This window comes from Pan troglodytes, chromosome 16 (genome assembly GCF_028858775.2).
Source record: "Pan troglodytes isolate AG18354 chromosome 16, NHGRI_mPanTro3-v2.0_pri, whole genome shotgun sequence".
NCBI classification, from domain to species: Eukaryota; Metazoa; Chordata; class Mammalia; order Primates; family Hominidae; genus Pan; species Pan troglodytes.
In genome coordinates this window covers 55,545,955-55,572,372 of record NC_072414.2, presented here as the reverse complement: position 1 = coordinate 55,572,372, position 26,418 = coordinate 55,545,955, and the positions used below count along the sequence as shown (strand labels likewise).

Below are 26,418 nucleotides of genomic sequence, written 5' to 3'. Positions count from 1 at the left end.
ACTCTTAAGATTCTCAAAGATTTCAGGGCATGTATTTCACAACCGTCAGTCTTCCACATGATATAAACTGTTAAAACAGCATCTCTATGGAAAGCAGGAAATAAAGCTGGTTTGTTGAAGTTAGTTATTAGGTCAACTTTATATACTATATAAATTTAATTTAGCAAAGCAGTAGTTTGAAGTATACATTAAGTTAATATGCATTTTTTACTATCCCCCAAATAGGTATTATAAAGGTGACACACATCGGTTAAAACAAATGAAAAAAATAATTCATAGTTCCATTTCCCTCCTGAATCCCACTTCCCTGAGATAATCACTGTGAACAGCACAGTGTATGCTGTTTAAGAATTTTAACACTCATATAAATGTTTTTTATCTTACACAAATGGAATTATTCCACACACATATTTCCATGGACAGTTTTTTACTACACAATATTTTGTAGCTATGTTTCTATGGCATAGTTACTGGTCAACTTTATCTTTCTTAATTGCCACATAATGCAATTTATTAAACCAGTGCCCTACTGGTGGACATTTAAATTGTTTGATTTTTTTTCAATAACAAAGTGTTTAAAATCTTTTACACATATTATTGTCCACCCTTGTAAGTGAAATTAGTATGTCTAAGGAAATGCCTATTAAAAATGGTGATCACTACCTCCAAAAACAACCATGCCAATAGACTTATAACAACAACATGAGTGTCCTCTTCCACTGACATCCATCTTTACCCTTTTCACCAATCTTGTTTTACTTACATTTTCTTGAATATAAGTGAGGATTAACACTTTTTAGATGTTATAATGATCATTTATATCTTACTCATGTACTCTGCCCAAGTCACCTTTTTCATATATGTCCAAATATTTGTCTCAAGTTTATCATCTCTTTTCCACTTTGTTTATGGTCTTTTACCATTGCTCAATTAAATTTATGAAACGTTTCCCATTATAGGTTCTGGCTTAGAAAGCTCTCCCCTATGACAAGATCATAAAGATGCTTTCCTATAGTGTCCTGTGGTTTTATGTTTCACATTTAAATATTGAAACCTCAAATTAATCAGGGAAAGGATATGAGGCAGGGAGGAAATTAATGTTTTCCCAAATTAATTTTCATTTACACTAACACCATTTATTGCCTAATTTCTTATTCGTCCCACTGATTTGACATTCTTTGGCATATTGTAAATTTGCATAAATATTTTACATTAGCACCTGCTCTATATTAGTAGTTCTAGGACATTTCCTATCCCATTGCTATGTTTCTACCTTACTTTCATTTTAGAAACTTCTTTAGCTCTTCTTGAGAATTTCTGCTTACAGAGGAATTTTTGAATAAATTAGAATAAATGTAGGGAGTAATTTGGGAGAAAATGGACATTTCTACCATATTGGGTCTTCCCATCCAAGAATATGATGTGGCTCTTTTTATTCAGGCTTTATCTGTCCTTTTATGATGTTTTATTAAAGTATTGCATATTCCTTATTAAATTTATTAAGTACTTTTGAGTTTTTATTGCTACTGTGAATAGATTATTTTGCTACATACAGAAAGCCAGCTGGCTTTTTGCCTGAACTTTTTAGCTCCATGTTTATAATATATTTATCAAAGTATTACTTGTGTTTGATTTTTTAAAAATTGAGGGCTTCTAGAAAAGCAGGTGTCCTCCTGCCTAGTCTCACTCTCCATGGCAATAGTTGTTAATATTTCTTGTAATTTTCCAACTGATTATCCTGAAATGTTCTAGGTATATAATCAGTCTGCCTGCAAATGTTAATAATTTGGTCATTCTAAAATTTATTCTTATTTCTTTTCCTAGTTTATTGCCTTGTTCTTCCAGAAGACATCTGAGCAATATTTCAGTAGGCCTCCTGGCTTATTCCTGGCCTTATTGGAAAATCATCAGTGCTTCACCATTAACTATGATGATCACTGATAGCTTTTAATGAATAACTGTCATCAAGTTAACATTTCTTATTTTCTTCTTCTTCTTTTTTTTTTTCTGAGACGGAGTCTTGCTCTGTCGCCCAGGCTAGAGTGCAGTGGCGCCGTCTCGGCTCACTGCAAGCTCTGCCTCCCGGGTTCACACCATTCTCCTGCCTCAGCCTCCCGAGTAGGTGGGACTACAGATGCCTGCCACCATGCCCAGCTAATTTTTTTTGTGTGTGTGTATTTTTAGTAGAGACGGGGTTTCACCGTGTTAGCCAGGATGGTCTCTATCTCCTGACCTCGTGATCCACCCGCCTCGGCCTCCCAAAGTGCTGGGATTACAGGCTTGAGCCACCACGCCCGGCCAAGTTAACATTTCTATTCCTAATAAAAGTTTTTTCTTCTCTTTGTTTTTGAGACAGAGTGTCACTGTGTTGTCCAGGCTGGAGTGCAGTGGCACGATCTCGGCTCACTGCAACCTCCCTCCCCGGTTCAAGCCATTATTCTGCCTTGGCCTCCCGAGGAGCTGGGACTACAGGCACATGCCACCGTACCTGGCTAATTTTTGTATTTTTAGTAGAGATGGGGTTTCTCCATGTTGGCCAGGGCTGGTCTCGAACTCCTAGCCTCAAGTGATCTGCCCATCTTGGCCTCCCAAAGTGCTGGGACTACACTGCACCCACCCCTTTCTTCTCCTTTTAATCAGTAATATATTTGGGATTTTATCAGTATCTATTTGGACTTTTTTTTTTTTTTTTTTGAGACAGGGTCTCACTCTCTCACCCAGGCCTAGAGTACAGGAGCAGTGCAGGCTCAATGCAGCCTCCAACTCCTGGGCTCAAGTGATCCTCCTTGCCTAAGCCTCCCAAGAAGCTCGGATTATAGGCATATACCACCATGCCCAGTTAATTTTTCTTATTATTTTATTTATTTTGAGACGGAGTCTTGCTCTGTCACCAGGCTGGAGTGCGGTTGCACGATCTCAGCTCACTGCAACCTCTGACTCCCTGGTTCAAGCTATTCTCCTGGGTCAACCTCCCAAATAGCTAGGGTTACAGGTACTCCCCACCACGCCCAGCTAATTTTTGTATTTTTAGTAGAGACGGGGTTTCACCATGTTGGCCAGGATGGTCTCGATCTGACCTCATGATCCGCCTGCCTTGGCCTCCCAAAGTGCTGGGATTACAGGCGTGAGCCACCACGCCCGGCCTTCTTTTTCTTTGTACAGACAGGGTCTCACTATGTTGCCCAGGCTGGTCTCAAACTCCTGGGGTCAAGCAATGCTCCCACCTTAGCCTTCCAAAGTGCTGGGACTACAGGCATAAGCCACTGTGCCTAAGCATTTGGCCTATTAGGGCATTTTGATTTGTTTTCACCTACTTATATTTCTAGTATTAAATCAGTCCTATTTGATCTCTGAATATTATTGTTTTAGTACACTACTGAGTTGTATTTGCTAATTATTTAGGATTCTTCGATCTATAATATAAGTGAGATCAAACTACATTTTCTTTTTCACGGTATCTTTGTCAGGTTTTAGAACTGGGGTTATTTAATGCCTTTTGCAATATGCATATTTTTAGTTAATTTCAAAAGTTACTTAAGTTATTTAAGATGGGTCTTTCTCACCATCACTTTTCCTTTCTAAAGGAAAACTAAGCTTAACAATTACAAATCCAAAAAGTACACAAGTAGTTCTTGCCAGGTGGACTCAAAGCATGTAGAAGACATACTAGGTAATCACAAGTCTCCATCTCCAGTAAATAAAGAAAGGTGTGTCAGTCAACTGAAGTCCATGACATTCTGGATGTCCAAGAAGAGAAGTGCCCTTAATGATAAGGGTGGTCAACAAAAACACAGTGAGGAGGTACCAGACCCTGTCATCGACTTTTTAAAGCCGACAATAAGCTCTTAAATAAAAATCAAGCCTGAGGATTCAAACAAAAGCCAGCTGAGAATACAGGAAACATGTTTCCAGCCAAACCCTAAACTACTTGGGATGTTCTGGGCCCCCTGAAGCTAATACCAATCACATCAGATTTCAAGGATTCTGTGCCAAGAAAAATACTCCGTGGGATGCAAGGCAGATGCCACTTGCCACTTTTCTTGTTTGGGGAAAAATCAGCCATCTATAAGCTGTGTCATGCACTCTCCTCCTGGATGGGCTCGAGAAGTGAGACTCTGCTTGATATTAAACTATTCTGGGATAAGTCGTAACTGAAATGTTATGAAAGTCAATGAGAACTACATATAGAACCAACTCAGAATGAGGGAAACAACATAGAAAAAAGGAAGGAAGCAAGGAAAGAAGCCTAAACAAACTAGTGTCTCTGAGTCTTCTAGCCAAAGATCATCTGGATTTACTAAGTTTCGTTAAACATCAGAAAGTACTGTTCAGGCTGGGTGCGGTGGCTCATGCCTGTAATCCCAGCACTTTAGGAAGCCAAGGGGTGTGGATCACTTGAGGTTAGGCGTTTAAGACCAGCCTAGCCAACATGGCAAAACCTCGTCTCTACTAAAAATACAAAAATTAGCCAGGTGTGGTGGCATACGCCTGTAGTCCCAGCTACTCAGGAGGCTGAGCCAGGAGAATCACTTGAACCTGGGAGGCGGAGGTTACAGTGAGCCAAGATCGTGCCACTGCACTCCAGCCTGGGCAACAGAGCAAGACTCAGTCTCAAAAAAAAAAAAAAAAAAAAAAAAGTATTGTTCAGATATATATCCATGTATTTATAGCGAGGAACAGTTTTTAAACTAATGTGATTATTACTGTTCTTATTGAAGAGTTTATAAAATGATACAGTTTGAGGCTAATTCCTTTAATTCTGACTTCCACTGTAAATAACCAGATATTCAGATATTTATGATTAAGTTAGCATGTACTCACATGCCCTAGATATAAAGAGAAAATGTGTGACATTTGACAATATCAAGCATACTGTGATATTTTCTTAATCTCAAACAGGCCAAAAACAGTTTTGGAGACACATACTATAGCCATATATTTTGCAGAGAAGTGGAGTGGGGCTTTTTCTTCTGTATTCCTGTTAAGGAGACAATCAACACTGGTTGTGTAGGTAAGGAACAAACTAAGAGCATCTACAAAATGTTTCATATACAGAGTTGCTCTGGTTCCTTACTGGAGTGTAGTCTAGTCATCCCACGTATCATCTGACAGATTTCTAGAAACTACCTGAGCAACAGTGCTACAAGTGTCTGAGACCTCTGCTGCTTCTAATAAGCCAAATGCCTCACATTACATAGAATGCCAGTAGCACAGAGAAGCCTAGCCCTTCTCCAACAAAAGTTTTATTTCTACTAGGATGATCTGATCCTAGGGTAGTGCTGTCTAATGCAGGAGCCCCCTACTAGCCACATGTGGTTCCTGAGCACATGTGGTTCAAGTGTGATTAAGCAACAGAATTTTAAATTTTAATTAATTTAATTTTAATAGCTACATGACTCGTGGTTATCATATTGGACAGTGCAGTTTGTTTTGTAAAAAAAAAAAAAAAACAAAAACCATCATGACAATTCTCCCTAAAATAGAGAAGAGAAAAGAGAATTACTTTTAGTGAACATACAAATCAGAGTAGAAACTGTTAGCTTCAGTGTAGAGTTTCTGATAAAATACAGACTCGGCCTCTTTCATCTATCCTAGCTTCTTTATATAACTAGCAAGAACAATTAGTCATTTTAATTGTGACCTGTCTGTACACTTATGGTCTAGGATAAAATTTTAAATAAGGTCTTCTGCCTTGATTACAGTAGCTAGTACTCATCAAGCAAAAAATATGTTCAAATCTCCCTAAATACATGTGAATTTTAACAGTCTTAAAAGCAGGGCCTCAGGCTTAAGCAGCAGTTATATCATCCATAGATTTCTCAAACTATTAGGCAACAGAATACGTAATACCATAATTTATAAAACTCTGCTGAGTATTCTTTCTTCCTATAGATGCTAGTGGGATAACCACAGAATAACTTCTGTTTCATTTGGTCAGAAAAACTTTTGCTACAGACCTTCTATTTTAAAGTCAGTATTAAAAAGAAGAAAAAGGTGAGAAATATTTTATGCTTCACACAATATCTTATGGCACACATTCTTATTCAATAACATTTTGGGGAGTAGGAAAAGACATTCAAGTTTGACTTTTGTTAAGTTACAACACAGACTCATTAAAGATATTAATTAAAGATACCACATATAGATGAAGCTTATCAATCTATTCAATTATTTAAAGAAAAAAATTTTTTAGAACATTCAAGTATCTTTACCTCGTAACGAACAAACTGGTCCATTTTCTTGATTCTTAGAGCGCTTACTTCTGAACTGACTTGGAATATCTAATGAAAGGTCTTAAAAGGAGAGAGAGGTAAACAGAGAGCTGTTAAAGGCATATATGTCCATTCAAAATAATTTCACAAACTGATGTATTTCTAGATTTCTCTTTACACTTATTTTTTGAAGGAAACATTAAATTTATTTTAATAAAATATTATATATCCACATGCCACATGTATCTTACCTAGGAATGGATCAAACTTTCTAGATTCTGTCCCACATATGAGGCAGTTAACCTCATTTTGGAGAATGCCTCCGAATATAGCCGTGACAACAGTAGATGCTCCATTTCTAAACAAAATCACCACATAGGAAAATATCTCAGTAAGAAGCCATCTCTTTGACATTTAAAAAACTACAAATATTTGTTAAAGCCCCTACAGATGACTGCCTTTGAGGGAATATTTAAGTCATTTATTTCTAAGTTAAAAAACAGTATAAAAATTTCAAAACCATACAGACACATACTAAATAAAAGGTTTAAGCTACACTGGCCTCCCCCAATGCCCTCAGCCAATCCCACTACTTTCCCCAAGAGTAACTAACACTGGCCATTTGCTATCATAACACAGATCACATGCATGACTCTGCACAGGGCAACATGACTCCTTCCATTTCCTCCCCAAGTTAGGCCTCAAAAGGATGAAACTGCCTTGTATTGGAATCTTTGCAAGGCCTCTTACATTACAGGGAACTCTCACAATTACTTGACTTTGAACATCCTTGATCTGAGATAGTTTTAGAGTTTTTATACAGCCATCTGTCAGATTTGGGGAAAGGGAAGTAAAGGAATTTAATACAGATTTAGTAATTACTGCTGGAAGTAAGACTTCACAATTGAAAATTCTGGATATTACTGCGGAAAACACTTTTTAAAAAGCTCACTTAATACTGCAAATAATTTCCTTGTGGAGATGAAGAATATACTGTTTTAAGAACAATTTTCAAAACCACCTGCCCTAATGTTATTTAACCTTTTTATGCCTCTGCTCCATCAGATATAAAACAGGAATACAGGAAGAGTACCCACCACAGAGGCCCAGTGTGTAGATGAGAGAGTTGTGTATGTGAAGTGCTTTTAGAAGAGCACTTACCAAAAATAAAGCACTTAAAGTGTTTGCCACTATTTTATTAGTATGAAGTCAGATTACACCTGCTTCTTACTTTTATGTTTTTCCCTAAGTGTGTATCTTAAACAGGTACCTCATTCTTCCTGACAGCCCCACTGTGTGTCAGAGTATGGACATACAATGGAAGCAAGAACTACTGAGAAAGCATACCAGTGAGACCAGGAGTAGTAGGCACTTATAATAGCACTTACTACACGCAGGCTCCATTCCAAGCACATTCTTTCCATCTATTCAATCAATTAATCTTCACAACACACCTGTAAAGTAGCTACTGTTAGCCCCATGTTGTAGATGAGGACGCTGAGGTTAAGTTAGTCCAAGGTCATACTGCTGGTCTGGCCTGAATATCTGTTCTTAACACAGCTCTTTCAATTGTTTGCTATCATTAATAGTACTACATGAACACTTGCCTATTAGCCTTCGTGCACTTACAGAGTTACTTGAGCCAATACACGCTCTTTTTTGCTAATAGCAATATAAGGTAGTTTCTGTCACTTGAATCAATTACTCCTAAACACTGAAGTGTATTTTCTAGGCCACTTTAAGTTAAACCTACTGCAATGATGACAAAACCTACTCAAGCAATTCTATTTGAAAAGTCTGATTCCTTTTCTAGGAAAAGGCTTCCTTCCTTTACTGACAAAATAAATAGGCTGTAACTTTATTATTACTTTTTAAAGTATTGTTTGTAAGACATATTGTCTTAAATTTTTTTTTTAAAAGATGGCATTGGGGAAGAAGGATTGGGAGTTGTAAGACCTAGTGGCCATTTCAGGTTTAGGTTTAATATCTGTGTCACTAAAAAAGGACATAGCAAAAAAAAAAAAACCCTGCTGAAAATGAAGGGACTCTAACTGACCCTTTCATGCTGATGTTCACATACAAGGTTGCCTTTAATTAAAATGGAAACTGCTTCATTAAGAATTACATTTAGACTCAATGTAGTTCTTCCTTGTAATCACTTCCTCTGAGAAATGGATACTAATCAAGATTTTAGCTGCCTGACATGTTTAATATTAAGTTTCATATATACCATGACTTAATATTAAAAATGAGTTTCATTTATTATAACCACAACTGTTTAAATATTGAATACTTATTGGATAGGCTCTTATGATTCTAGGGTCCTTTAGCTGGCACTAATGATTTCCTATGTGCTATAAAGATCACATCTGCCACTTATTTCTTCCATACCACCATCCTCACCTTCACCTTCAGTAGGGGTAGGTGTGTGTGTGCACAAGTCAACAAAGACATTGCACAAGATACCTTTTTCTAGTTGTAGCAAATATTCTTAGATCCTGAAATGGCTTTTCCAATGTACTGAAGGAAATCTGAATTTTTAATATTTGATAATGTTTGGTTTCTGTCCCTAACTCAGTAATGAAACTTGCAATTCCTAATCTTTAAAATGTCATGAAAAGGGATAGATTAATCCTGAAAACTCATGAGGCACTAAAAGAACATTCTATGAGTATTACACAGTGTGATTCCACAGGGTGCCCAGGCATCATGTAAAATCATAAAGACATATACCCTCTCTCACCTCACACAGCCTATCCATGATAGTGCCCAGTTCAATATCCTTTGTGGATGAATATGCCATGATAAAATACAAAACAGAATTTTTCATTTAATACTTTTTAATTTGGTGCTAGCAGGAAGAACAATTCTCCCAGGTCACAGGTCCTTCCCTTTCTATATTGGATTCTAATTGGAATCACAGCTACTAGGACCTAGAGGGACAATCATTTTGAGAAGTATGGCAATTCACATTGGTTGCCCTTTTCTAACACTGCTTGGTTAGCTATAAGCCTGTTTTGCCATTAAAAAGAAGTAGTCCTACCACATCCGATTTATGGACTGCCAGGCAATACAACGACACCTATATGTTACTTACTGTTTTCTCTCTGTTTGGGGGGAGTTTGTCTTCTTGTAAATCTCTCCCATGTAGCTCAATACTGATGAAACTTTTCAAAACATTTGAACAAAGGAGGCTGCAACTGACCAAAATCCAGGCTAAAATAACAGTAAATCTTCCCTTCTTCAAGCAAAATAAGTGTCCTGATCTCAGTGTATACTTGGGGGCTGCTAGTACATGGGAAAGCAATCCAAAAGCTTTGTTTTATTCATACTGAGAGGCAAGAAAAACTTCTGAGAACTTACAAATGCCTCGATTTCATTAAAGAACAGATAAACTTTAGGAAAGTTCAAGTCCATAATGAAGCTTTAGGAAAGTTCACATTCAAAATGTTTTAAGCTTTTGTTTTTAGTGAACAAATATTATTTTGGTATATGAAAATTAAGTCTCCTGCCTATCATTCAGTATATTTGGAGGAAATCTTCTAAATGCTGAACTGTACAAATATTTTCTATTTTTTCAAAATTTAAAATAATCTATACCAATTAATCACAGTCAGAACTAAATCAGGATGCAAATACAAGATGCCTCTGGTCTAGAAGCAAGAGGTATGTGCTAGTTCACTGGGTCACAAAGTTCAAGGGCACGAAAAGTTCCAGCAAATGTCCAAGAAACCCCTCTACCTTCCGTTATAAATCTAACACACAGTTAACACCAAAAGAAATGTCTGAGGCCCTCCTAAAAAACAGAAGGCAACTAAATCTTACATGCAACACTTGTTACTTGCAGACAGAGTAGAATTCTCCTGCAGAATTGCCGAGCGGGAAACACCGTTGAAACCGCCCTGAAGTTCCAAGTGTAGGTGGTCCAAAAGGTAGCGCATGAATTCATGGGCGTCCTGCTGTTGATAGCCCCTAAAGCAAACAAACAGTCACTTATAAGGCCGGGTGGAGGGCTCTTTGTGCCCAGCCACACCAGCAAGAGGCCAAGGCGTGGGAAAGGACGGCAGCCCTGTGCTCACAAGCACAGCCAGGCTTCCTCACCTTCATGCCCAAAAGCTCCACAGGTGACAGAATTTCTCTTCAAGAATGAATTCTACTGTTTAAGATAGGTTTGAAAACCAAAAAAATATTGGAGTTAATTGGATTTGCAATGATCTCCTCACTTCAGATGTGAGGAAATTGTGGAGGTCGGGGGGTGGTATGTGACTTCCCCAAAGTCCTACAGCAAGAGAGTAACAGAGATGGGACTACACCTTTGTTTCCTGGTGGACTCTGACTCTTCTCCCTGCCCACATAACCTCTCTAGAAGATGCTCCAATGTCATAGCTTGACCTCTTACCCTCACTAGAAAACCAGGTGTGAACCACTACTATAAGAAAGGGGAATTTAAAATTATTAATGACTCCTTAGATTGAAAGATACTAATTTTTGAACACTGCCTGAAAGGAAGAAAAACTTTACTGAAAGAGTTACTTTTTAAAAATGCATTGGCTCATATACAGTTATGCTCTATCCTAAAACTTGAATTTATATAACAACATATTCTGAGGTTACTTCTTACAGTATAGTCAGACAGGAAACTATATGAAATTCTTATATGAATATATAGATCAATGACAGTGAACAGGAACGAAGGCGGACAAAATGAAACTGGAACAGGTGGAAGGTCTGGGAAGTTACTTGGATGAAATAAAGAAAGCATTGCTATATAAAGTACTTTTATAAAACTAAAATAAAAAAAACTTCTGTCTGCATTTTGCCAGCATGGAAGGTCTCTTTAATTAATCTAAATCATTAAGTTTTTCTGGTGTCGTCTTAAGATTCAAAACTCCCACTACTCTTCCAGGCAACGGTTCCATAAAATTTCTTCCAACCAGAGTTTCTGTCAATATATATTTTCCCCTTTTCCTGGAAATTATAAATTATGAAAACAATCTCCCTAACCAATGGAACTTTGGAACTTAAAGTCAGAAGTTACTCTGGCATTTCACTGTAGCTTTTTCTAAACTAGCTGGCAACTAAATATCAATATATGTGTTCAAGTATTTCTTCTAAGGCTCATCAATAAAAATGTTAAAATTCAGCCAAAAGCATTCAAAGTTGGTAGTTCCTTTGTATATCTAAGGAGGTACCTTAAACTTATTTAATACAATATCCATGATTTTCATGACTCAAAGGTAAGATTAGTAGTTTTAGTATCTGAAATTCTATCACTTACAAAAAAATTTCATTCTCTCCCCAAAATAACCTAATATCTAAGTCATTTTCCTAAAATGTATCATGAAAACCAGCACCTTATAGCTATACCAATTTGCATTTTCATCAAGTCAACACAAGCCCATCCCATTTTTAAAAACAATGTGCCTCGTGTACATTAATGTATGTGTCCAACCATACCGTGATTTTCTTATATCAAAATGCATTATTTTCTATGTTTCCTATACCATTACAAACACATCTTCTTTAAACTACATGAGATCACGGAACACTCAGCTATTCTATAAAGGTAGGTTATGAGTCTATTTCAACTTGTGAAATTTACCAGGGAACACTCCCTGCTGCTCAGACTGGAACTTTTTCTAATTCTTACTAAACAGACATTTACAATTCTCTTTCTAAACATTTAAATGTATAACTTCATTGACTTATCTGAAAGCCTTAATATTTTATTTAGCATATTAAATTCAACAAATTTCAGTTATCTTTTCAATCATTTCCTAGTTGTATGACTGGGCTTCAGAATTGACTGTGTAGTCAACTTCAGTTTCTCTTGTTTTATAATCATGTTAAAGGAAACAGTCCTCACATTTGGGTGCTGTGTTTATGTTTTGTATACATATTTCAGCAATGTCACCCAAACAGCTGTTTGAGAATTAGTGAGGAAATGCATTTATGAAGACCTAGTGTCCCTGTGACAGACCAGAAGTACAGGAGAAAAGAAAACAGAGGCAAATAACTGGCTCCAATTTTTTTTTTTTTTTTTTTTTTTTTTTAGATGGAGTCTCGCTCTGTCGTCAGGCTGGAGTGCAACGGTGCTATCTTGGCTCACTGCAACCTCCGACTCCCTGGTTCAAGGGATTCTCCTGCCTCACTCAGCTCCAGAGTAGCTGGGATTACAGGCACGTGCCACCACGCCCAGCTAATTTTTGTATTTTTGGTAGAGACGGGGTTTCACCATGTTGACCAGGATGGTCTCGATCTCCTGACTCGTGATCCGCCCACCTCGGCCTCCCAAAGTGCTGGGATTACAGGCGTGAGCCACCATACCCAGCCAACTGTGGCTCCAATTTTAACACTGTTCCTTCTCTCATTTGTCACATCAGACAAACATTACCCCCTTCTCCTAAATCTGTCATGAGGATGCTGTGAGAAATCACTGGGGGAGAGAGCACACTGCAAACACAGAAAGCCTAGAAGGTCTTGAACCATCCATTCCGAACACCGCTGAAGCACAGTGTACAGGAACACGCGGCAACTGTCTCTTCACAAGGTTTTGGCACAATGACTACAAACCAAATTTCCCCAAATCTTAAAGACAACTAAATGTTCCAATAAAAAATGATCAAGCCGGGTGTGGTGGCTCACGCCTGTAATCCCAGCACTTTGGGAGGCTGAGGCAGAAGGATCACCTGAGGTCAGGAGTTTGAGACCAGCCTGGCCAACATGGCAAAATCCCATCTACCAAAAAATACAAAAATTCGGCCGGGCACGGTGGCTCACGCCTGTAATCCCAGCACTTTCGGAGGCTGAGGCGGGCAGATCATGAGGTCAGGAGATCGAGACCATCCTGGCTAACACGGTGAAACCCCGTCTCCACTAAAAATACAAAAAATTAGCCGGGCGTGGTTGCAGGCGCCTGTAGTCCCAGCTACTCGGGAGGCTGAGGCAGGAGAATGGTGTGAACCTGGGAGGTGGAGCTTGCAGTGAGCCGAGATCGTGCCACTGCACTCCAGCCTGGGCAACAGAGTGAGACTGTCTCAAAAAAAATCAAATAAAATGTTAGTTTGCACCTGCTTGAGTGTGAAAAGCAGACGTTCCAAATAATGAAATTAACATCCCAGAATATAGGCACATAAAAGGACTCATGTGTTCCCACCACATACTTAACTATGACATGCCTGCACATTACTATTTTCTGTGTCTTGGCAGTGCCAGTATATAATCTGTATATATTGTATGTAGAAAGAGATATACATATGTATAATCTAAAATACCTAAGATATGTTAGAATTTTAGGTTCTGCTCATATTTAAAATATCCTTGACATTAAAAAAAGAATTCTAAAGTTGTTGTTTTGGCCAAAATATCTGCAAAACGAAAATAAGTTAAATGTATTCCTACTCAGTATTTGGCAACAATCATGACTGAGTTTCCTCAAAACAAAAACACCAGAAAACAAAACTGACAAGAATGAATTAGTGTTTACAAACACACAAATACAATAGCAAAATTCTTGGCTACAATGAAAATGGTTTAAATATCAAATATCAATAGCATAGTATTTTAAAATCTTTTCACAAATATCCCAAAAAGACTATTGTTAAATAAAACTTTAAAGTATCACACGTGGCCAGGCACGGTGGGTCACAACTGTAATCCCAGCACTTTGGGAGGCCAAGACGGGTGGATCACGAGGTCAGGAGTTTGAGACCAGCCTAGCCAACATAGTGAAACCCCGTCTCTATTAAAAATACAAAAAAATTAGCCAGGTATGGTGGCACGCACCTGTAGTCCCAGCTACTTGAGAGGCTGAGGCAGGACAATCACTTGAACCCAGGAAGCAGAGGATCCTGCAGTGAGCCCAGATCATGCCACTGCACTCCAGTCTCGGCTACAAAGCGAGACTCAAATAAAAAATAAAATTAAAAAAAAAAAAGCATCACAGGCAAAGATCTATTTTTTGTCTACAAAAATCCTTTACATTGTCTATAAACCTGAGAAGAGCAAGCAAATATAAGAATTATGTGCCAATGATTATTTACCCATCATTTTAAACATTAATTATAACAAGAACTGATTTAAAAAAATAAAGTTCCATCTTGGGAAGTCAAGACAAATATATTAAATCAGGTTGTACAGAAAGACCTGATTTGAATCATCAAGAGACTTTCCTGAAGAGTGTTAGCTTTAACCGGGATCCTAGACAAAGAGATAGGGACCACAAGGCAAATCCTGTGGGCAGAAGCACATGACATACAGAGACAGCAAAGCAGCAAGACAGAGCTGTGTTAAGAAAAGCAAGGAGTGACAAAGGCTAGCAGAAAAGACTATCAAAATTACAGAAGCACATTTCCTTGAGCCTGGCACTTTCTCTCTTAGATACCTGCACATGTATGTAAAAGACTACTCACTGCAGCACTGTTTAGAACAGCAAAGACTAGAAACAGTCCATAAAGCCACTGGGAGGGGACTTGGACACAAATTATGATACAACTGTAAAATGGTCTGAGGAAGCTACTTGTATACTAATATGAATCATCTCAAAGTGGGGAAAAAAAGATGATACATCACCAATTACATTAAAAATGACATAAACACACACACACACTTGTCTGTATATGCACACAGAATATCTGAAAGGATACACAAAACTCTAGTAACTATGGTTGCTTCCAGAAAACAGAATGAATGGCTAGGGAACAGAATAAAACATTCACTGCATATTCTTTTGTTACCTTTTGAATTTTGAACCACATATGTTTTTGCCTATTTAAGAAAATACACTTTAAAGTATTTTTATGAAAAGCAAAAGGATAGAAAGAGCTGAACATACTAAGAAATCATAAGAAGTGTGGTAAGTACATATGTATGTTGGAAAAGGTCAAAACTTCAAGAAAATTTTCCCTGCTAGGTAACTGGCTTTTAGTTTCAGTGGGGGAAAAAAAGAAAGAATAGGCTTAATGATTTCTCTATCCAAAGCTGCTGATTACATTGAGGGTGTGTGTGTTTTGGGGGTGTGTGTATGTATATATATTTGTGTATTTAATAGATGAAAGATGTTTCTACTTCTACATGCATGTTTGTATTTCAGAGTCCTCATATTTCATCCCAAAGGATCAAGTTCTCTAGACACTGTCTGTCATGTGTTAATCAAGGAAAATGGGCTTTTTAAACCTAAAAAAAATTCCTTTGGGATTATAAATAAACATAAATCAAGATTCATGCACTTACACACAGGCATGTTATAAGAATCTTACCTGCATACCTCACAGGGTAAGAGCTGTAAAAAGCAAGCCCCACCTCCCTGCCTCACACCTGGGCATTGTGCATTGACCCTGCACTAAAGCTTTATCCATGATATAATCTCAAGATCTAGATCTGACCAAGAGAAAAACTGTTCTTTGATTACATAAAAATGGGGAACAATCTCAATTACTGCAGAACTAAGAGCAAGCCCAGCTAAGAATACAAAAGCACCCTATTCTCATCAGCCATTCAAGAAATTTAAGAGTTCATGTATGATCTGAAATCTTCCCCAGAGACCCCACATGCTACATTCGTCAGCCTGGTTACCTTATTCCTTCATCAGTAGGAATATTCCAGTGTGGAAATTAAACAGCTAAAAACTACATCATGCTCACAGTTGGGCTACAGAAGCTAGAAAGGACAGAGATGTGGAAAGATTTACAGGAAAAGCAGATTTCTACTGTATAAAATATGATAATGTTTCTAAGCTTTCAAGAATGAGGGATCTTGGTCACCATGGGGATCAAGGAAAACAGTATCAAATTAGTTAATGGGCCTTGTTCAAGGTATGTGGGCAAATCATTGTCAACACATCTATTATTAGCCAACTCCACAAACACCTGGACTCTAATTTTGGTCATTACCCCACTAGATGTATAAACTTAAACAAGTCACTTCTCCTCTCTGTCTCAGTTTTGTCTCCTCTAAAATGGGGGCAATATTTCCTGCTTGGCTGGAATTTTGTTCTTGCTTGTTTTTTAATGAAGACCAGATAAAAAATACCCAGTGGGTGGCACACAGTAGGCATTCAATAAATGTAAACTATTATTATATAATAATAAAACACAAAGACTAAACTTCTATCAAGAGTCTACTAGGTGATTTATGTTAGAAATTTTTTTATTAGGTCCAGACCTGGGCAGTGGTAACTTAACTGTCATTCCTGCCTTTCCTTCTTAAAGTCAAGACATTCTCAAATTCTTATGTTTTTCCTGACAGGAGATTTAAATAGTATGATACATAAAAGGAGTTTCTTTCAAAACCAAGACTAGGGTTAACACTAGTTACTCATGTCAGATCCTCAAGACTAGACTTTTTAGCAACAATTTAAAGTCCTTTGAAGTTAATTACCTTTTAAATATTTATCTATATTAACTACATCTTTTTAGGCAATAGGGCAAGATAGATGGCTAAGTTTACTACAGCATGAATTTTTTTTAAAGAAAAGTAGAAGGGATGTATATTAGGTGCCAAAATCATAACTAGTAAGAACCATGACTTGCTTCAGAAGGGTAAAATCGGCAGAAGGTGGCCAAGGCTGCTGTCAAACACCTGCAGTGCCTCAAAGCTGCTATCACCCGAATCCCTACAGGGATGACAGACCTACGAGAAGAGGCAGGATTCCTCTGACAGCTAGGTGTACAGCAGAGGTGTATTTTGCTCAAGTGAGGCGAGACAGAAAGCATGGGCACCACAGCAGCTCTCTGGCCACACCGGGATGTGGCACAGCTGCCTTCTGGAGAGTGCATCCCAGGCGCTTGACCACAGCCTTCCCAGAGCTGCCGAACTCAGCTCCGAACAGTTCATACAACACCATGCACTTCTACTGATCTTATTAATTTTTTTAGCTGGAATAACAAGACAGTGTGTGATGGTAATTATTCTACATTGTGAAAGAATTAAGGAAATTTTGTCCAGTATGTTTTCCTAGTGCGCATAAGTTATTTATAAGGGCTTTATGTTTATAGCAACAAAATACCCCACCTCTTGTTAAAGACATTTCTATAGTCTATTATTTAAATCAACACATGTGTTTAGTCAGATGTATTCAATTTCAGCTCTTCTTCTTAAAAAGAAAAAAACACCAACCCAGTCTTAAGTATTTAGAATATTTAGAATATAACCGCTTCATTAGGAATTATTTCAGGAACAGTATAAACACTAATATTAATGTTTTAAAATATCTTTAAATAATACTTACCTAAAGTTTGGCATAATCTTCCAAACAACATAAAATAAGGACTCTGGGCTAAATGCAGTCTGGCTGCCTTGCCATAAAGCACAGAGTGTCTTTCTAAACTCTTCTACCAAAGACCTGCAAAAGAGGAAAGGACAGTGCCCTCAGATTAGTGAGAGGCTACAATTTCAACACAGCGTCCACCCATCTAAAATGCCTAATATATAGGAAATGAACACTTAAAAAGGATTTGGTCTTTTCTGAAGAAAGTCTGAAAGATACATAAGAGCATCTCAAAAACCCATAAAAGTAGCAGTAATTCTGACAAAGCTAATTTGTAACCATATGGTTAACTCTGAGTGTGCCCATGCACCACCATGTTTGTACACTTTGAGTTAAAACACGCAAGCAAACCATACAGCACTGGGTGAGTTATAGGCCAAATGACTTAAGAATGTGCATTTTCAAAATGCAAAACAAGCATTCGGCTTTCTTTGTCCCCCTCCTGCCTTGTCCTTCTTGCCACTCACTAGCACCCCCAGACTCCAGCCTGTGTCACTAACCTTCACCACTCAGCTCTCCACCAGTGACTCTCAACTCCAAAAGTCAGATTTTCTCATGACTATTTTTATTTAAACTTCTCCAGTTTCCAGCAGGAATTTTCTGCGGGAGGTCCTCTTGTCACTTTCACCTCTATGTGCACTGACCGGCTCCAGCATCTACTGCTCTCTGTACACCTCTCCTATCACCCAATATCCACACTCTTCTCGCATATGAATAGAACGCTCATTTTTTTCCTGGGCATATAAACTCTCCCAATAAAAAACTGAGTGTGTCCAAATTCTGGGAAATGTCTTAAAAAGAAAGAGTAGTCCTATAATAATCCTTTCCTTCTTCCTGCTAGGAATGAGGACGGAGTTGGGGAGCCCCAGCACCATGGGGGACTATGTGGATGGATAGGGCCTCTGGAGGTTGGTGGAACAGAAAGCCAGGAGGAGCCCGATGGCTTTGTCAAACCACCCTAGACAGACAGCCTCTGACTTTTATGTGAGGAAACAAACCATAGATGTTTAAGTCACTTAATTTTGGTTTTCTATACCTGTGGCTAAACTGATCCAACTCAACTTCAACTTCCATAGCTGTCAATATAAGCACCATATTTTCGGATACTTGATTGATATCTCAGAGAATCTCAATATCTTCTTTCTCAACCCTCACAATCACATAGGTCCCTGGAATACAAATCATATTTTTGACTTCCTAGTACTTGAACCCTCTTCCTATGTTGGAGAATCCCTACTTTTAAGAGTTTGCCTCCCACTTCCGAAGCTAAACAGCCAGACACTCGCCTTCTCAGGCTCCCTTGCAGTCAGAGCACAGGTACACAGCCTGGGCTTTGCCCATCCGAAGCAGGAGTTAGTGACACAAAGAAGAAGGGATGGCACCAAATCCTCTCTGGTAGCAGTGGGGGCAAAGAGCACCATCCGGAGTGCAGGGCAGCAGCATGGCCGTGTCCGCCAGCACCCATCTCCAGCAGTGCTGGCAACAGGAACTCTGCTCCTGCGCTGGGCACCAGAGGCAGTGGTGGCCTTACAGGACAGTTCTGTGGGGTGACTGTGACTGCGGTGCTCCTGCCTCGGACTCCAGACCTGATTTTTCACTCACCCAGTATGATTAGCTCACCAATAGCCCTGCAGTAAATTCCTTTTCTGCCTAAATCAGCCAAAGGCAATTTCTACAGTCTGCAACTCAACCCTGCATGACATGAATGCATCAAGTACTACTAACTCTTCTCTTAACTCATACACATGTATTTTTTCTACTGTTTCACTGCTGTCCCCTCTGACCTGATTACTGTAGAGTACAAAGCCTCCTTGAATGCAGGCACTTTCAACTCATCCTAGATGCTGCTCAACTCATCCTAGATGCTGCTGTGAGGGAAACTCCCTTCAAACACCACTTGTAGTGACGTCATTCCAGCCCTGCTCCACGCCTGGCTTTCCAGTTTCCCTGCACTGTGACTCTCGCCCTACTGCCCATTATTCTGACATGTTCAGTCCTACTCTCCCTCAGCCACCAAGGCAGGACAGTGTCAGATCACCCCTTCAGAATGAGTGAGAATGGAAGTGTGTGGAAGTGGAGGAGGCAGACAGAGAAAACATTAAATATATAAGGAGTATGAGTCACAGTCCTTCTGAAAAAGAGCTGTAAAGTTAAGATATGAAAAATGTGCCCACTACAATTGTCATAATGAAAGATCTTCTGAACCACAAATAAGGGAGGTCTACACCAAATGAGGATACAGGATTGGTTCTTAATGAGCACTTGTCCGTTTTTTCCCCCCCTCCGTATCAACCAAAAATTGACTTTATTCCCCCACAACTAATTTGTTGACTACAAATTAATTTCAGTATCCAAGACAGGTTTACCTAACACTGTCAGACAAATCAACTCACATGGACTAATGAGATTCATAGTCATCTACACCTAGAACTGCATTTCATATCTAGATGCCAATTCTAGAATGCCCAAATCTGCAGAGTCAATAAGTAGAATGCTAAATTTATCCCTCCTGTTACGGTAAATAAAGGAATCCCAACAATTTTTTTTTTTTTTTTTGAGATGGAGTCTCGCCCTGTCACCTAGGCTGGAGTGCAGTGGCGCGATCTCGGCTCACCGCAACCTCTGCCTCTTGGGTTCAAGCGATTCTCCTGCCTCAGCCTCCCGAGTAGCTGGGATTACAGGTACCCGCCACTATGCCTGGCTAATTTTTGTATATTTAGTAGAGATGGGGTTTCACCATGTTGACCAGGCTGGTCTTGACTGACCTCAGGTGATCCACCCGCCTCAGCATCCCAAAGTGCTGGGATAACAGGCGCGAGCCACCACACCCGGCCGGAATTCCAACAATTATGAAGATTGCTAACTAGATATTTAAACACAATTTTTAGAAGATTTTTTTTAAGGCATGTGCCTGTTAGCTCACATAGTACAATGGAAACCACCAGTGAAAGTAATTTGTTTCGTAACTCAAAGCCAGAAAGGACATACTCTTAGAACTCACACATTGTTATCCCCTTGGCTCCTGGTGTGGTATGTCCGCCTTCCTGCTGTTTTCCCATTCCTTAACTCCACGGCGGGCAGTTCTTTGAAATAACAGCAAAACTGCTCAATGTTACTATTTTAAAAGGAAGGGAAAAATATTTTAAAAAGAAAAGAATAGGACTGTAAAGAAAGTTGATGAAGCCTACATATACATTTTGAAACTGCCATTTTTCAATTGTCTCATTTAAACTGTACTCAGTGCAATCTCTTGCATTCAGTTTCTTCATTATGATTTTTCCTTCCTCTAAGAAAACAGTATAGACAGATGACTTTGTAAAAAAACAAAAACAAAAAACAAAGAGCTGAAAACAAAATCTCTTTTCAAAAAAATCCCCAATTCTCCCTCCAGCTATAGGTAGTCACCATTTCTTTCTTTTCGGTTGCTTGTTTCCAGTTATTCAATAATTTCCTCAAATAAAAACAAACCATGAAACTGACCATATTATTTTGATACACTATACAGAATCCTAAGGAGAATTCAGTAGTGATTATAATTTCCTCTTTGAGCAAGAAGAGATAAGCTAAGAGGCAGTGCCTTCCAGGAGAGATCAAATATGCCTTCCGCTTCTTATCAGCAATGTAACCTTGGGAAGATCATTTATTCTGGCCTTTGATGTCTCATTAAAATCTAAAAGTATGCAACTTTCAAAATAATTTATTCTACAAAACTTAAGTCAGCCTTGTTGACTATTTTATTTTTACTACTTGTCTCATATTTTGAAGACATCTCATCTTATGACCTTGATTAACCCATTTATGCCTAGTGTTCCATTATTGGAACGCTAAGCTTCTGGGAGTTATTTATATCTTACTGATCAAGGTCATCACCAACGTCTGATTTTTCATACAGAAAAATTGCAACCTCTGACATAAATGGGTTAAAACTTAACTAATGACTGAAATAAGCTCTCTGAACAAGGCTCTCTGTAACCCAGGGGTCTGCAAACTGTAGCCCACAGGCCAAATCTAGCCCTCCACCAGGCAGCTCTTAAAGTGAGTTTTAAATTTTTAAAGTGTTGTTTTATTTAATTTATTTATTTATTTATTTATTTTTGAGACAGGGTCTCGCTTTGTCACCCAGGCTGGAGTGTAGTGGCGCCATCTCGGCTCACTGCAACTTCCACCTCCTGGGTTCAAGCGATTCTCCTGCCTCAGCCTCCCAAGCAGCTGGGACTAGAGGCGCACGCCACCACGCCCAGCTAATTTTTGTATTTTTAGTAGAGATGGGGTTTCACTATGTTGGCCAGGCTGGTCTCGAACTCCTGACTTCAGGTGATCTGCCCGCCTCAGCCTCCCAAAGTGCTGGTGTGATTACAGGCCTGAGCCACTGCACCTGGCCCTAAAGTGTTGTTTCAATAAAGAGCGGGGGGGTGGGGGTGGGGGATATCTGAGAGAGACTGTAGCATGAAATACTAAAATGTTTACTATCAGGCCTTTCACAGAAAAAGTTTGCTGACCTCAGTTCTAGCCTATTCAAAAAGCAACCGGAAATAACCGCAAACAACTATTCACTGCAGGACACTGCTCTAAGTACTTTAGACAAATTACATTATTCAATCTTCCCAACTACCCCATGAGGTAGGAACTACTGTCCCCAATTTTACTGATGAGGAAACAAAAGCACAGGAAATTAAGGTATCTTGCTCCAAACCATATGACTAGAGTTAGTGGCAGACGAGATAGGGAGCCAGAGCCCGTGCTCTTAACCTTTAATGTCAGACACTTAAGCTCTGACTGTAGCGTTACCTGAGTGACTGAAGGATGGCATTCATGAAACATGTGTTCCCCAAATTCCGAAGGCCTGTGGCACAAATGGCAGTGGTGCTTCCCTGTAAGTGGTGCAAGAAGAGGCCATCAGTAATGCCAAGGGAAGGCCAACTGTTTCAAACATCAAAGCTAAGGAAAGGCCTCTGAAACTCTAGCACCAAGCCAATTTGGAATTGGTCCTTTTCTGTCCAATGAATATTTCAAACAAACTCTCTAGTCTCTGTATAAATGTCTGGATATTTTTAGAAGGCTGTTTCTGATCCTGGGATTGTTCTAAATAGAAGTATCTTATTGAAAGCTTATGAGGAAATCACCATTAATGAGTACCATGGAGTACACAATGCAAAAAACAGGAAATCCTTAAAATAACATTTAAGACTTAATGCCTTTTTAAGATTCTATAAAAACTAAGAGAAATGGAAAAAATATAAATATATACACTGCAAGTATTTTTGTCCCCAAACTTTTAACTCTAAGCCATACATAAACGACCAATACACGTTTTCCTAACAATGGGATATGAATCTTGAAAAGCTGCCTGAGGCCAGGCACCTCAAGACAAGCCGCCAACATGGCGAAACTCGTCTCTACTAAAAATACAAAAAGGCTGGGTGTGGTGGCTCATGCCTGTACTCCTAGCACTTTGGGAAGCTGAGGTGGGTGGATTGCCTGAGCTCAGGAGTTCGAGACCAGCCTGAGCAACACGGTGAAACTCCGTCTCTACTAAAACGGAAAAAATTAGCCGGGCGTGGTGGCGTGTGCCTGTAATCCCAGCTACTTGGGAGGTTGAGGCAGGAGAATTGCTTGAATCCAGGAGGCTGAGGTTGCAATGAGCCAAGATTGTGCCACTGCACTCCAGCCTGGGTGACAGAGTGAGACTCTGTCTCAAAAAAAAAAAAAAGTACAAAAATTAGCCAGGCGTGGTGGTGTACACCTGTTGTCCCACCCCCTTGGGAGGCTGTGGCAGGAGAATCACTTCAGCCTGGGAGGCAGAAGTTCCAGTGAGCCGAGATTGCGCCATTGTACTCCAGCCTGGGCTACGGAGTGGGACTCCGTCTCAAAAAAAGGAAAAGCTGCCTGAACCTAAAGACTTAGTCTTAAAAACAAAGGCTGGGTTTTCTGATGACGAATGAGTGTGAGCAAGTATTAAGAGTGAACTGTTTTCTAGGGAAGAGGAGCACAGCAGTAATGCTGATGGGAAGAAGGTGCTGACAGATGGACTCACTGGGGTCACAGCAACAATCGACAGTACAAGTGGCAAACATTGTGTAAAATGCTCCAAATCCAAGACACACATTTATAAAAGTCTGTAACAGGTAACATTACATGTTAGACTTGTAACAAAACAGTGATTAAATCTCAACTAACTCTTATATTTGAATAAATTTTAATTACTTACATTTACTTTTAATAACTTGCTGTTTAGTGTTGAGTTTTCCAAAAGTTTTCTTTTCCTATGCCTGTCAGCTGTGAACGCTGAGCTATTAAAACACAAACAGATAGTGAAAAAGTTATTAATATATGCATGCTACACCACAGGTCAAAGAATAAACTCCAGCTGCCCTCAACACCTAGGGCATGGAGACCTCCCTGACTGCTTCGTCAGGCCTACTGGGGCCCACACGTATTTGAAGTTAACCGAGGAGCTCTATTTCCTTGGAAATCCCCATTGCTCCTCCAGCAGAGGTGGGCTGGACACTGCTCCTGGCAAAGCTGGCCGGGAAGATGCAGCCCGTGGGACACTCCCCACCACCACTCTCACTGTCTGACTGACTGCGAAGCTTCACAGACCAGAAGGTTCATTCCTCACAACAAAAGGAAAACCCTGGTCTGACACTACTGTTCTGAAATTTAACAGTAAGTCTCCATATGCTATTTCTTTCTTAATTTCAATAAAGATGCCATGTTTTGCTCATTTGTCTTAATAGATGATGATATGATCTGAGTTTGAGGAATGATAAATAAGTTACAGGAATACAGGCACATGTACATTCATTAGATGCAGCTACGCTCCAAAGGACATTCTAAAACACATCCTTATTAGTGAGGAAATTCTGAATTAAAATCACTCAAAATTTTTCTTGATGTAAGAAATATTTTGCTTAAAATTTATCAGAAAGTTATTTCTGTTTTCAAAAGGTCACTTTAAAATTTTATGTCTCAGGCAAATTAATCTAAAGGAAGTAAAAATTATGGTTAAACAACACAGACTTTTAAGGCCGCCAATTCTCTCCCACCTTCTAAAAGTACCAAGTTCATCCAAAGTAAATAATTATTTTTTTCTTACAGAATTTCCACATGAATTATGTCTTTGAAACATCAGAACTAGTGACAGTTGCTTCAAACCTCAAAATGTTCTTCAGAACTGTGTGTCTCTCTCTTACAGTACTGGTAGCCACAAGATGAAGAGACCAATTCCATACACTATAGTGTTCAACTATTCCTTCACAAATTCTGTGAAGTGGGGAAGGTAAACCACAAGCATAGTATATATGCTCTTTATGACAATGCCTAAGAGTTCATTTTCAGTTGTAACCTATATAAATAAGGCATTTCACCTTTTAAAAATGTAAGTTACTAAATTTTATCCTCAGTGACTCTCAAAATGCAGAATCTTCTAGATCCATGCTATCTAATATAGTAGCCACTCACTCCATGTGGCTATTTAAATTAATTAAACTTGAAGTTTAAAATTCAGTGTCTCAGTTGCACTAGCCACTTTTCAAGTATGGCTAGTGTTACCATATTAGAGTGGATGGAGAACATTTCTGTCACTGCAGAAAGTTCTGCTGGACAGTGCTGCTCCACGGGGCATGCGGAATAGTCGAAAGTTAAGTAAAACACAAATATGATCGTAGTTTCTAAATTCCACTACAGATTAAACCAATGTTTGCAAAACACAAAAATGAATCTAGGTAATGTTTTTCAACATAGGAAATGGGCTGTAAGGTAGATTTTTCATGGAGCCAAGCAGACATGTAGACAGGTGCTCTGTGACACCTTTCATCTGATGAAGTGATCAATGGAAAGAAAAGATTTCTTAACTGTATAAATGCATGCAGGTTCTCAAATGCCCTCTTTTCCCTTTGACTTAGTTCTGATTAATTTATTTCAGACTGAGAGGGTGAAGGACATCACCACACCAAAGAGTGATACTACATACATTCCTTCAGGAATCTCAGACTTCATGTTTATTGTGAACAGTTTCAGAGAAAATTAAATATTTTGGATCTGTGTGTATCTGTCTCTAATCCTAGATAGGACTCATCAAATTAGAAGAGAAGTACTCTGAAAAAGAGCCAAAAGATGACAAACCAAGAAGTACTTAAACCTGAAGTACTTTAATTGGTTTAGATTTAAAGAAATCATTATTCTTCCAGTATTGGCTTTATCATCTAGTTAGTCAATGAGACATACATAATGTCTGTGGTTTTAACAAACACTACACAGTATTGCCCTCAAAGAAGTTAGGTTATTTCTTTTCAGTATGCAATTTTCAAACATTCTATGGGCTTTACACTTAAGTTTGCTAAGGGACTCCTGCTTTGTGGATGTTTTCACAATACCTTCTACACATCAACTGCCAAAATAAATTAGATGGCGCTTAATGATTTGGTGTGATGTACAGAGATTTCACTTGAGTCAGCAGTCATTCCAGAGCCATGCTTCTATCCACTGTAGCTTCAAAGGCATGGCTAGCTGGGTTTCTGTTTATTGCTTCAATTTCGGGTCCAGTGAGTTTTATCTAACTATTTGACTATACCAATAAAAGTCTGTTCACATATAAATAGTTTCATTTCTTTATGATGACAAAGTATTCATAGCTCCTCGTAATGTCAACTGATATTTAACTGCCCCTAACAAGCAAGGAAGAAACTAGGATCCTGTGCCACTGTATAGATGCAAAGTGGACAATATGTTCATTAAACCTAATTTCCCTTAAAAATGATGCATAAATCATAGTGCTTCCTAGTAGATCTCATAATACATTTGACAGGGGTTTTCTATTATCAAAAGTAACTCTATGATGATTTCACACCTTTTTCTGCCCTTTTCTTGTACCCTCAAAATAAATTGAGTAGCTTATAAATTGTTGGGTAATATTTTTTAAAGAGGCTCTTGGGACCTTGG

The 26,418-nt window shown here is 38.8% G+C and overlaps 1 protein-coding gene and 1 long non-coding RNA gene across 13 annotated transcripts in view; one reads left to right on the top strand and one right to left on the bottom strand.

The window, feature by feature from the left end:
* Positions 1-26,418, bottom strand: part of USP3 (ubiquitin specific peptidase 3) — an 88,612-nt gene that overhangs the window by 10,819 nt on the left and 51,375 nt on the right. For all 10 annotated transcript variants that reach the window (XM_016928337.4, XM_063795117.1, XM_016928336.4 and 7 more), the window contains 7 exons: positions 23,687-23,768; positions 22,267-22,349; positions 20,480-20,593; positions 17,440-17,553; positions 10,038-10,184; positions 6,464-6,570; positions 6,213-6,293 (listed from right to left, as the gene is read on the bottom strand). In XM_016928337.4, the coding sequence (XP_016783826.1) occupies positions 6,213-6,293; positions 6,464-6,570; positions 10,038-10,184; positions 17,440-17,553; positions 20,480-20,593; positions 22,267-22,349; positions 23,687-23,768 (728 nt within the window). The remainder of the gene's footprint in view (positions 1-6,212; positions 6,294-6,463; positions 6,571-10,037; positions 10,185-17,439; positions 17,554-20,479; positions 20,594-22,266; positions 22,350-23,686; positions 23,769-26,418) is intronic.
* The window catches only part of LOC104002339 (uncharacterized), a 94,631-nt gene that overhangs the window by 20,242 nt on the left and 47,971 nt on the right, over positions 1-26,418 (top strand). The window lies entirely within an intron of this gene.